Genomic DNA, 13113 nt, shown 5'->3' with positions numbered 1-13113 from the left:
TTTTTCTTTACAAAAAGATACAAAATAAAAAAATTAAAAAATCTAAGTAACCGATATGATTGTTTATGATTTTCGGAAATTGAAAAAAATTTTATTGTAAATTTAAAAATAAAAAAAAAATTTTAGAACGTATTTAGTGTGCGTGGTTGCAAAATATTTTACTTTTAATGAAATTCGTAAAATCTATTTACTAGGACTTTAAAAAAAATTGAAATACACAATGACGCACACCAAGTACGTTCTAAAAATTTTTTTTTAATTTTTAAATTTACAATAAAATTTTTTTTAATTTCCGAAAATCATAAACAATCATATCGGTTACTTAGATTTTTTAATTTTTTTATTTTGTATCTTTTTGTAAAGAAAAAAAAAAATTTTTTTTCCTAATAGTCTTATGAACGTGGACTTGGCGCGACTTTTTTACAGTGAAACTGTTTTTGTTCGGATTTTAGTATTTTTTGTAATTATAATGAAAATTTACAATTGATAACAACTTAAATCTCGTGTTGACTGCATTTTTTACTGCAAACTATCCCCTTGAAGCTACAGTTTATGTAGATGTAATTCCAGTGCACCCTGGCGGCCATAGATGCAAGCTACGAATCACTTTTTTTTACTGTAGTTGCGTGTCTATAGGAAGGATTACTACACATATTCATTTTATCTAGTCTGTGGCGCTGATATTCCCCATCGAAAAAAAGTCAGGATCGAAATTTCTGGGCTTACTATAGTTTGTGCTGATAAAATTTAATAATTTTAAGTGAATTAAGTGTTATAATTGATTATAATTAATTAATATCAGTAAAATAAAGTATAAATTACTTTTATAATATATCATTTTGGAAAAAGGAGAACCATATAATTAAATAAAATTTTGCAACCTCGAAATACCGTTCTGCTTACAGTAAACACAGTCGGTAGTCTGGCGCTCCGTTTACAACGGGATTTTTGAACGGAACTTGGCGCCAGATTCTACCGAATCTGTGGACTACATCAATTCTTGAGAAAGATTGACACCAGAAGCATGCTGAATATACTTGTGCAAGACTTGCTCAAGATCAAATGTTTTCGAATGAACGTTCGAATCATTCTACGCCTCTTATATTTATTATAGGATCAATCCACAGATTCGGTAGAATCTGGCGCCAAGTTCCGTTCAAATCCGTTGTAAAAGGAGCGCCAGACTACCGACTGTTCAATCCACAGATTCGGTAGAATCTGGCGCCAAGTTCCGTTCAAATCCGTTGTAAACGGAGCGCCAGACTACCAACTGTTCAATCCACAGATTCGGTAGAATCTGGCGCCAAGTTCCGTTCAAATTCGTTGTAAACGGAGCGCGAGACTACCGACTGTGTTTACTGTAAGCAGAGCGGTATTTTGAGGTTGCAAAATTTTATTTAATTCTACGGTACTTCTTCTTCCTAAATTTTATATTATAACAGTAATTCATGCTTTATTTTACTGATATTAATTAATTATATTCAATTATAATAATTAATCTACTTGAAATTATTAAATTTTATCAGCACAAACTATAGCAAGCTCAAAAATTTCGATCCTGACTTTTTTTCTATGTAAAAAGTGACATGCCACAGACTGAATAATTCGAGAATGCATGGTAATCTTCCAATAGATGGGAAACTACAGTTAAGAAAATACATTTCACAGCTTGCATCTACATCCACCAGGGTGCGCTGGAATTGTTTTTATATAAACTGTAGCTTCAAGAGGGTAGTTTGCTATAAAAAATGCAGCCAACTTGAGATTTAAGTTGGTACCAATTGTAAATTTTTATCATAATTACAAAAAATACTAAAATCCGAACAAAAACAGTTTCACTGTAAGAAAAAATCGCGCCAAGTCCATGTTCATAAGACTATTAAGAAAAAAAAATTTCTTATTTCTTTACAAAAAGATATAAAATAAAAAAATAAAAAAATCCAAGTAACCGATATGATTGTATTTGATTTTCGGAAATTAAAAAAAATTTTATTGTAAATTTGAAAATTAAAAAAAAAATTTTGGAACGTATTTAGTGTGCATGGTTGAAAAATATTAAACTTTTAATGAAATTCGTAAAATCTATTTACTAGGACTTTAAAAAAATTGAAATACACAATGACGCACATCAAGTACGTTCCAAAATTTTTTTTTTAATTTTCAAATTTACAATAAAATTTTTTTTAATTTCCGAAAATCAAATACAATCATATCGGTTACTTGGATTTTTTAATTTTTTTATTTTATATCTTTTTGTAAAGAAATAAGAAATTTTTTTTTCTTAATAGTCTTATGAACATGGACTTGGCGCGATTTTTTCTTACAGTGAAACTGTTTTTGTTCGGATAGATCTTATTCAGCTTAACCTTTTCGAGTATAGACCTACAGTATTATCGATCAAGACAAAATTATTTTAAAATGAGCACCACTGAATCAATACAACTTCAAGTAGTGGAGGGGAAAAAGTGCTATAAAATATATAATGCATCATGCATCTTGAGCAAATATTTGCTGTTAGTTTTTGGTTGACAAATGCTTTAAAAATGAACAAATTATTGAGAATTACGGATCTTGAGCAAATCTTGAACAAGGCATGGGTAAGTGTCTGTTCTGAGTTTCTGATTCAAAAAATGCATTGGAAAGTTTTTCAATGCACCTTGCATTAGACTTGTCTCATATTCTTGCACAATATATCGAGCTAGTTATATATAAATCTTGAACCAGTTCTTTCTTCATGAACTTGAGTAAGACCCACATGTAGAAAAAAACACTAGCAACTAGGGGTTTTGCTCAAGACACTGGTACTAAATCTTGCTCAAGCACATGTTATCTGAGTAGCAACTGGCCCACCTGGGGTCTATCGACTCCCTGATAAGGCCAAACCTGGGATTTAAAATTATTAGAACTCGTTATCTGGAAAACCCAAAATTCAAGAACGTTACAAATTTGTTAAAAAAATTCTAAAAATGATCATTTGTCTCTCAATTTTACTATCATAAGTTTTTATTTATTTTGGAATTAAATTAAGAGACATTTAATAATTTTTTGAATCTTTATCACAATTCTACTTTCCTTAAGGGAAAAAATCTGGATAGCTCAGACTGAGATTCGATCCCAGAATTTTCTAATATATGTCGGCTACTCTACAATTTGCGTTACCCGGTCTATACTAAATTTCTTTTTTGCTTTTTCTTTATAAATTTTACACACCGCCTTACAGTAAGCATTTTTAAAATTAAATAATGCTGTGAAGCAGAAAAGAAGAAGAGTTACGGTAATTAATAATTAATAATTATTAAAAAAAAAAAAAAAAATTAAAAACAATTCTCAACAAGGGATGTAAAAATTATGAATACAATTTTTTAAAAATAACTTTATAATAATTTCAGTGTTATAATATACAAACAAATCCCACCAGCAAAGTTAATTATTGCGGTCTCTTTGCATTACTCAGACCGCACAAAGAGTGAATGGCTCTCTTTATACTCCCCAAAAAAACTTAATTACTCCCAATAATTCATCCAACTAATTAAAATAATTTTTATTTTTATACAACAACTTTACTATCAACATACAAAAATACTTATTGTACAATATAATCATTTTCTGGTAACAAACGCCCTCTGTCCAGGCACTCTCTAACCCACTTTTTATCCATCACCTTAATAAAATTTTTCCCGGACTGATTAATTTTCCTATAAACACTCTCTCTGTCCCAATTTCCCCCCACAAAAACATGGGTAGTATTTCCATCAATCTCCTCACAAATCTTCCCTCTTAAAAACACAAACGGTTTCTTCAACCAGTCATCTTCAACAAAATGGCCGACCACATTCTCAAAGACCCTAACCTCCAAATCCCTGCACTCTTCTTCCAACTCTCTATAGTCTTCTTCTTCAAACTCTCTACAGTCTTCAAGATCCTCCGCTCTCTCCAAAGAGCGCTTTAGACTTTCCAAATCCACGTCAACAAAAAACCCGTCCCAGTACTCATCAAACATAACCTCCAACCTGTCTCTAGTCTCCTTGCGCATCGCCAGCATTTCCCATGGAAAAAACTCAACCAACCTTCCCCAATTTTCTTCCTTAGTCGCTCTAGCAATCCATGAAATTTTGGCAACATCATACTTAGCGCACTCAATCAAATTCCTTGCCTTTAATATCTTCTCATCTCCTATCAAGACACAAAAAGTATTTCTTCCCGGGTTCTGAACAACTTTGGCCGAATGTTCCAGCAAAATCCGTTCCAAATCTTCCTTACCGACCTTACCATCTCCGTTGATAACACAGAACTCCTTCCCTTCCATCAGTCGGGTCTTGCGCTGAACATCAGCTGCCCTAACCCCAAAGTGCTTCTCATCCATCTTAACACTCTTAATAAACTTAGCTTCAGTGTCTCTCCGCTTGGCGGGCAGACATTTTTCGTCTTCTTCAGTAGCATGCCTTTTGGTCAGCTTATTAACCACTCCACGGTGCTTTATCAAGTTATTAAATTCCGTAATCGTACAAGCGTCGTACCAAGGTTTGTCTTCCCTAACCTTCTTCACCCTCGGAAACCTCAAAGTATACCTAGTAGGCTGAGTTTTGCATTTAATCAACTCACTGGCTCTGATCTGGAGCACTATAGACTTTTCCGGAGGCAGCCATGAGTCCGGTGGGTCCTTACTGGGCCCTACTACACAAGATGGCCGCTCTTTAGTCCAACTCTCCGCAAATTTAGCGTTTAACTCTCTAAGTTTATCCCGGGGAATCCCAGAACTTACTCCAACGACGGATTGGAACTTCCTTGTTTCTTCACTAGGCCCGGGGACTACTAGCGCCACCAGGAAGCTGTTGTACATTCCTGAGTACTTACCTTGTCCGTAATAACCTCCAACTATCAGTAAATCTATGTCTTCGACTAAATTGTCAGAGTATTCTGCTTTTATTTTAAAGCACTTGTTACCCTCGCGGGAATTCGGCTTGTAGATTCCTAACGAATCTTTTACTACTATCCCTTCGTCGTAATTATCAAGACTTTGGTTGAAAATTTCGCGGATTTGGTCAGAGGAAGTCACTAGAGTGTTGTTACTGCGCATCAGGACGCCGTCTTGTGGCGTAAAAGCGCTCTCTAAGACTTTCAATCGCTCTTTTAAAGGTAAGTCGACCAATAGCTTGTCGTTGTATAAAATTATGTCGAAGGCCATCAAACATGGCTGATGGACGCTTTTGGAGGTTAGTTTTTTAACGTCAAAATTCATACCTTTAGAACCGAAACAAAGTTTTTCTTTGTGCCAGCCCATAAGCTCGCCATCGAGGATTATTGAGCGGCATTCTGGGTTTAGAAGGGAAGATATTTTGGAGGTTAGGTTACCGGAAAGCGGGGAATCCCCGAAACTTGGGTGGTTGGTTATGTCGTAGCCGTGGCGAGTGTAGTACTTAAACTTGCCGTTAGACATGTGCAGCTGGCTCCTTTCGCCGTCGAATTTTGTTTGGATTATGTAAGATGGCGTTGTGGTAAAGAGCTCGGAGATACGCTCGATATAAAAGCGCTCGAGGAGCATCGGTTTGAATGGGGAGAGCACGCAGATGTTGCAAGTCTTTTTGGGGCGGTATTTTAGGTTATGTAGAGTGTCGCAGACCTCTCGGAGGTTCGATTGCTCGCCGAAGAGGGATTCTGCGTCTGGGTGGTAAGCTGAAAATTTTTGAAAAAATAAAATTGATTTGGATTTAGGATCTTAATATTAAAATAGAGATGAAATGTATGTGAAACCAATTTATTCGTGATGCGATTGGTCGAATATATCATAAGCATGAAGATATATGCCAAGTTTATAATCAGGCGCGCGCAAATTTAAATTCTAGTCTTTATAATAAAATTAAAATGAAAAATATGTGTTGCAAACTATTCGTAACGTGATTGGTCAAATATATCATAAGCATGAAAATATATGCAAACTTGCATTAATTTATTATCAATAAAAATTTATGTTCAAATGATAAAATAAATTAGAAAAAAAAATTTAAACAGAGCATGCAAGTTATTTATTATGTGAAATTTATGTTGGAATTATTGTTTTAATTGAGGTTATGTTACTGTATAATTCGGTTAACTTTGGAACCTCTCGTTTATCATCGGCTGTTATGATTTAGTATTGTTTAAAAACAAGATTTATAACCTAAAATTGTTAATTTGAAGATAACTATCAATTGTTTTGACTAAAATATAAAGAAGAAATGATAATAACCTTCATAATTAAAAATAATAACATATATATACATAAACTTTTCAAAAAAAAATTAAATCGCAGACGATTGGTGAAATTTTTATAACAAATTATTATAAAAATTTTTTTCATTGTATTTTAATAATCATAAAAATTTTAAAAATTGTTAGGTATCTATTAAAAACAGTATCAGAAAATTATAGCTTACCGTTTAAGATCTGCTTTTCTCCTACCCCTATTCTGATGGACTTTAAAATTATTCGCGTTAGCCATTTTATTTCCAATGCGCTGCATTGTTGGGCTATACGAATAAACTCAGGATCTTTGCTTTTATTCTGCCGATTTTTTTCTGCAATTTTATCGAGAAGAGAATTTATCTGCTCGATTGATAGTTTACAGATGTTTTTGGTCTGACGGCGTTTCAAGATCCAGTAGATTTTTCCTGCCAAGTCGCCGCTAGATGGCGTTTTTTGTTCCGTTGGTTCCCTGTAAAGTGAAGAAATTTAGAATCAATTTTTTTTTTAACAATGTTAGTCTTTGGAAGAAATTAATTATTTAATTGAAAAAAAAGAGTTTAAATATTCAAGACTTTAATTAATAATTATTGATAACACTTAGTGTAAAATTTTAATAAATAATACTGACAATAATATCTATAAACTCAAAATTATTTTGTCACCGGATTTTATTTTCTTCAATTTTGAGGTTATAAAAATTAAAAAACAATTTACATATCTTTATGACACTTGAAAATTTTCTGATTTTTGTTAAAAAATATGGCAAAAAAAAATTAAAATGAAAAAAAATAAAAAATTGTCAAATGATCGCCAATTTCACTATCATAAATAATAATGTCAATACCTGTAATTAATAATTTGTTTAGCATCATCAGAATTACCAAGGCAAAAAACTCTAACATATAAAATTCCCAAAGATTTTTCTTTCAAACCATACGGCCCGCGTTCATGGTCTTTTGTTGATAATAATAATCTCATTATTGGGAATAGCGAAATATCCTGAAAAAAAAATTATAAACCTCATAAAATTATTATTATTATTATTAAAATGCATGTATCAAGATAAATAAAAATAACTTACCGCATCAGGATTTTCATCTTTTAATTCTTTTCCAACCTCCCGACATTTATTCAAAAAATCTGTCAAGATTTTAACTTTATTTTTAGGTGAAGCTGATAAAATTTCTTCTAATAAATTACAAAATTCATTAAATTTAATTTTGGATGCTAGTGATACCATTTTTTTTTTATTTTTCATCAGACACGAGTTTATGTTTTGTAAACACAAATCAGCTGATTAGAAAAATGGCGGCTTTGAAAAAAGCGGGGAATTTTAAAACAAATTTTATTATATCAAATTTATAATAAAAATTATCATTGAAAATTAATTTTTGATTTTTATAATAATTATAAATTACCAAGAAAATTTTTAATATTTTTTTTAATTAATTTTTTACAATGGAAAATTTTAATCTTTTTTGCCGCCTTGTTCACGCTGCCATCGGCCATAAGTTTTACTAAACCGACCAAAGTGCCAGTCGTCGGTACGGGAAACGCTCGTACTCAAAATTTCCCGCCTTTTTAGACACCATAGCTGTGGTGTGATTCTACAATTATTATTATTATTATTATTATAAAGACCATGGTTATTATTGCATATATATTGTGACCTGTCTAATTCTAATAAGACGCTTACTATTATTTATATAACTAGAATTGAATTTGCGCGCGCAAGCGCGCGCCTCATATTTATTGTCATGATATATTTATGTGTCGTTTATGTATATTATATTCACTTTCAACCAATCAGAATGAGAATAAATATTTTCAACCAATCACATCACGAATAGATTGGTTTCACATACATTTCATCTCAATTTTATTATGGGACTAGAATTCAAATTTGCGCGCGCCTCATATTTATGGTCATGATATATTTATGTGTAGTTTATGTATATTATATTCACTTTCAACCAATCAGAATGAGAATAAATATTTTCAACCAATCACATCACGAATAAATTGGTTTCACATACATTTCATCTCAATTTTATTATGGGATTAATTAAAATTAAATAAGTGAATAAACATTTATTAACTGTTAATTAATCTTGCAAATATTATTTAATAAATAATGTAGTACCTTTTAACAACTACATATTGATAACTCCGACGTGATTTATTTGTTTTTTGCAAGAATTAATTAGTGCGAATGCATCCAACCAGCAACTGACGCCGGTAACCTAAAAGCACATGTTTCAAACACTTGCGCAAAAAGACACGATGTTTCCAAATAACGGCAACCCAGCAGACGATCATACTCAGTCCTTACTTGACTTTGATTTACCACCGAGTGACTCACAGCCGACCGCTCCTTCCCAACAAGTGTTCGTTGTGAACCTCAACTTACCAAAATTCACCTCGGACTCTCCTGAAATATGGTTCGCCATTGCTGAAGCTGATTTCGCTGCTAACTGTATCACCAGCGACAACCAAAAATACAGCCAGATCTTAAAAGCACTACCGCTCAACATCTCTTTGCAGCTCTGGGACATTATCAGAAACGCACCACTCCAAAATAAATACCTAACACTGAAAAACGCAATTTTAAGTCGCTTTTCTGATTCTAAGCAAACCCAATTACGCAAAATCCTGAGAGACATGACTCTGGGTGACAAAAAACCTTCACAGCTTCTCCGTGAAATGTGAGAACTCGTCAAAGGTCGAATGGGAGACGAGGATCTGCACCAGGTCTGGAGAGAACGCCTTCCTGCAAGCGTACGTCCGTACTTACTGTTATCACCCAACCTGAACCTCAACAGCTTGGCGGAATTTGCATACCGAGTTCTCAACATGAGCAGCAGTTCCGTGTTCGCCTTACACCATAAAGATCAACAACAGTCAGCTGTTCAGAAACTGTTCGATCTACAATTCCAGGCTCTTCAGATGACCCTAAAAAGCTATCAACTAGACCTTAACAACTTCCTAATAAGTCAACAGCAAGTACAAAAGCAACTAACTGAAATTAAACTTCTGCAACAACAACACATACAGCTGATCAAAAATCAGAGCCAACGCAACTCCAGATCTAAACAAGATTACCGCAGATCGCGTTCCAGGAGCAGGTCCTTGACACCCAATCACAATGGGTACTGCCACTATCACAGCCGCTGGGGAAACCAATCGAGAAAATGCGTCCAGCCATGCAAGTTCGGCCCAGCCAAACCCAAAAACGCGGGAATCTAGATCTGCTATCAACAGTTGGAACAGTGAGTAGACAGCAAAAACAAACTACTGTCTCAAGAACTACGACTTCAACACCAACAAAAAAATCCCAAACTATACTGAGTGAAAAAAAAATTTCAGATAGTAGCTAGTATAATCCAGATTACAATGAGTATAATCCAGATATCACACAGAATAATCTGGATTTTTCTAGACTATCTAGAATTTTTTTTCACCACAGATATCACTATAATCTGGGATAATATCCAATGTCATCTTGTTCTTTCAGTCACGTGAACGACAAGCTAAATAAAAATCCACTCACACTTTACGTAGCAAACGCATCCACTATCAGCACCTATGGAACCAAAACCTGGATCTTAACCTACGTAGAAAGCTCTCCTGGTTCTTCATCATCGCCGATGTCCAAAGAGCCATCCTTGCGGCAGATTTCTTGACGAATTAAGACTTGGGAACTTTCCCGCCTTTTTAGATACCATAGCTGTGGCGTGATTCTACAATTATTATTAAAAAGACTATAGTTATTTTATTATTACATATGCATTGTGACCTAACTAATTCTAATGAGACGCTAACTATTATTATGTAATTAAATAAGTGAATAAATATGACATTAAAGTTAACAGTCGCTAAAGAATTTTTTAATTTTTTTTAATAAACAAATTTGTTCAAAAAAATGACTAAAAAAATTGCATTTTTTATTTTTTAAAATTTCTACTTGTCAATTTTTTTTCTAATTTTTTTGCCATATATGGCAAATTATAATGAATTATAATTTATTTAAAAAAAAATTATTAAATATCTGCTAAATTTATTTTCATATAAACATTATTAGCTGTTAATTAATCTTGCAAATATTATTTAATATATAGTGCACTACCTTTTAACAACTATGATATTAAAGTTAGCTGTCACTTGACCAATTTTTAATTTTATTTAACAATTAAATTATTTCTAATAAATTATTTAAAAAAAATTGGATTTTTAATATTTTAAAATTTCTACATGTCAATTTTTTTTGCCATTATTTATTTGTCAACAAAAGTTCTAAAAATTATTAATTATCTGCTAAATTAATTTACATTTTACAACTACATTTGAAATTTGCCCGCCGCCACCTACCGTCGCAGTATAGAAACACAAAAAACCCATTCATCACACACTGACCAATAAATTCTAACCTATTTATTTATTTACTTGATATTTTCTACTGTTAATTATTTTTTATCAGTCAAAAATTTTATTTTATTATAAATTAATCTAAGAAAATGTCGAGCCTTTTTGGTGAAGTAGTCTATCCTAGTTCTCGAGCATTTTGGTCCGAAGAAGATGATGATACTCAGGAAAATATTGATAACTCATCGTAAGTAATTATTATTCAATTAATTCACCGAAAATTTTTTCATGATAATTAATTAAGAAATATTTCATAATTTTCTTATCAAATTGCTCAGAATTTTGAAAAATGAAAAATGCAATTTTTTTTAAATTAATTTATTTGTAATAAAAAAAATAAAAAAAATGTTAAATGTCAGCTGATTGTAAATATTATCACATTAAATTTAGCTCTCGAGTCACAATTTTTTAATTTTTTTTAACTAACAAATTTGTTCCAAAAAATTATTTATAAAAAATGGTATCTTTTTTTTTTTTAAATTTCTAGATGACAATTTAAAAAAAAAAAATTTTTTTATAATAATTTATTTGTTACAAAAATTATTAAAATTATCAAATATCTGCTAAATTAATATTCATGTAAATAATGAAAACTAAATTAGCCAACCTCTTAAAAATTTTATATTAAAAAATTATTTTAAAAAAATTAAAAGGAAAAATTTCACATACAGAAAGTTTGAAAAAATACACGTGTAATTTTAAAAAAATATTGTTTGTCTTAATTTACTTGATTGAAAAAAAAAAAAAAAAAATTGTTAGATCTCGGCTAACTTTAACATTATACATAAATATCATAATTTTTTCATCTAATATTTTTTTTTTGCTTTCAGAATTTTCAAAATTGACATCAAAGATATTACAACTATAAATTCTTTAATTGTCATCGAAACTGATTTATTGACAGGTAGATTTTTTATTTTTAACAATTGTAATTTTTAGTTACAATTTACATTTTCAGAAACTTGAAACTAAAAAATTAAAATGTACTTTTAACTAAAATATACTTTAAAAATTGCTAATTTCAATTAATTTATTTAATTGCAGATTTTATCAAGGAAAGTGTATTACATAAATCAGAAATAGTGGGTACAATTACAAGACCGTCTACTAGCGGATATGCATCAACTCTTTACGCACTAACAGGTGACATTTATATTTTATTAGTTGGAGCTGTTGATTTAGCGACTTCTGGAGTTTTTGTTGATGCAGTAAGATATTTTAATCAATTATTATTATTATTATTATTATTATTATTATTATTATTATTATTATTATTGTTATTATTATTAATCATTATCAGTGACTTTAATTTTGTTTTTATTCTAAAAAAAAAATTCTTCTATAGATTTCAGGACTGCTGGAAAAAGCAAAAGATATTGTTGCACTGACGTCAAATCATGTGTCGCAATTAAAGACTAAAATTAATGAAGAAAGTCCATCTTTTTTGCGTCTATTAAGCACCAAGAAAGCTAAAGAGATTATGAAAGATATTCCCAGGTTGAACCAGCCGAATATTGTGTCTGGAGTTGCAGCTGGAGGTAATTATAAAAATAAGAATAGAGTGAAAAAATTTCTTTTATTGTAAAAAAAGCGAGGGTGTTTGATTAAATTTATGTAAATATTTTATTGGTAGAAATTTTTAAAAGTAGTTATTAAAAAAATATCTTAAAAAGCACCCACGATTTTTTACAATAAAATTAATTTTTTTTTAATCACTCTACTCTTATTTAAAACTTATTCAAAATTATTTTCTACTTTTTAGTTTGGTTTGCTATTAAACCGTATTTTTAACTTTTTTAAACTGTAATTTATTTCCAAGTTTTTTTAGTATAATTAAAAACCAAAAGCGTTAGATTGTAATATTTAACTTAATTAAAAGAAGATAAATTTTTACTGTAATTTTATGAAAGGTGTATGTTTAACCTGTTAAATTAGTCACTTTTTTATTCTGATGATCCTGGCGAGGACTCTAGAATACAGTTATCAAAGTATTGGATTGCAATCGGTCCTTGATGCGTTTGCAAATTCAAAAATTAATCAGTCGTCTTAAAGTCGGTAAAAATAACGTCGGAAGATTTAATTAAATAGATAGATAATTAGACTGATTAAAAAATAAAGTTGATTAAAGAGAAAAAATGTTGAACCAAGAAAACTAATTTTTAAAAGTTTGATCATGAATAAAAAATAAAAATTCTTTAATCAAGTAAAATTAACTCAACTATTTTTTGTTAAAGAATTTTTCTGGTTGATTCAAGGCAAATTCTTAAGAATTACTTTTTTGGTTCAAAATTTTTTCTCTTTATTATCTACTTTTTTATCATGACCGTGAAATTAACATTTGATAATTATCAGGATTTTTTTAATAAATAAATTATCATAGAACAAAATGTAACGTATAGAAACTGTAAATGCATTTTTTTAAAAACAATTTTCTATAACTACATAATTTTTTTATAAAATTCAAAAATG

The 13113-nt window shown here is 30.7% G+C and overlaps 2 protein-coding genes across 2 annotated transcripts; one reads left to right on the top strand and one right to left on the bottom strand.

Moving 5' to 3' along the window:
- Positions 1 to 3516: 3516 nt before the first annotated feature.
- LOC123266516 (DNA ligase 4) lies at positions 3517 to 7477 on the bottom strand. Its single transcript, XM_044730796.1, has 4 exons — positions 7304 to 7477; positions 7067 to 7221; positions 6414 to 6691; positions 3517 to 5673 (listed from the first exon to the last, which is right to left on the bottom strand). Exons 1-4 carry the CDS (start codon positions 7460 to 7462, stop codon positions 3584 to 3586), a joined length of 2682 nt encoding a protein of 893 aa, XP_044586731.1. The 5' UTR covers positions 7463 to 7477; the 3' UTR covers positions 3517 to 3583.
- A 3259-nt stretch (positions 7478 to 10736) lies between these two features.
- Positions 10737 to 12435, top strand: LOC123267227. Its single transcript, XM_044731779.1, has 5 exons — positions 10737 to 10831; positions 11475 to 11548; positions 11689 to 11852; positions 11990 to 12182; positions 12407 to 12435. The coding sequence occupies exons 1-5, from the start codon at positions 10737 to 10739 to the stop codon at positions 12433 to 12435; spliced, it is 555 nt and encodes a 184-aa protein (XP_044587714.1).
- Positions 12436 to 13113: the final 678 nt, after the last annotated feature.

Source organism: Cotesia glomerata, linkage group LG6 (genome assembly GCF_020080835.1).
Source record: "Cotesia glomerata isolate CgM1 linkage group LG6, MPM_Cglom_v2.3, whole genome shotgun sequence".
NCBI lineage: Eukaryota > Metazoa > Arthropoda > Insecta > Hymenoptera > Braconidae > Cotesia > Cotesia glomerata.
The sequence above is the reverse complement of the archived record's forward strand: the minus strand, read 5'-3'. Positions and strand labels throughout refer to the sequence as shown.

Coding starts and splice junctions, on each gene's coding strand:
- LOC123267227 (XM_044731779.1), top strand. CDS start 10,737: ATGTCGAGCCTTTTTGGTGAAGTAGTCTATCCTAGTTCTCGAGCATTT. Junction 11,549..11,688: donor CGAAACTGATTTATTGACAG/GTAGATTTTTTA, acceptor ATTTAATTGCAG/ATTTTATCAAGGAAAGTGTA. Junction 11,853..11,989: donor CTGGAGTTTTTGTTGATGCA/GTAAGATATTTT, acceptor ATTCTTCTATAG/ATTTCAGGACTGCTGGAAAA.
- LOC123266516 (XM_044730796.1), bottom strand. CDS start 7,462: ATGGTATCACTAGCATCCAAAATTAAATTTAATGAATTTTGTAATTTA. Junction 7,222..7,303: donor AAGATGAAAATCCTGATGCG/GTAAGTTATTTT, acceptor TTTTTTTTTCAG/GATATTTCGCTATTCCCAAT. Junction 6,692..7,066: donor AAACAAATTATTAATTACAG/GTATTGACATTA, acceptor TTCACTTTACAG/GGAACCAACGGAACAAAAAA.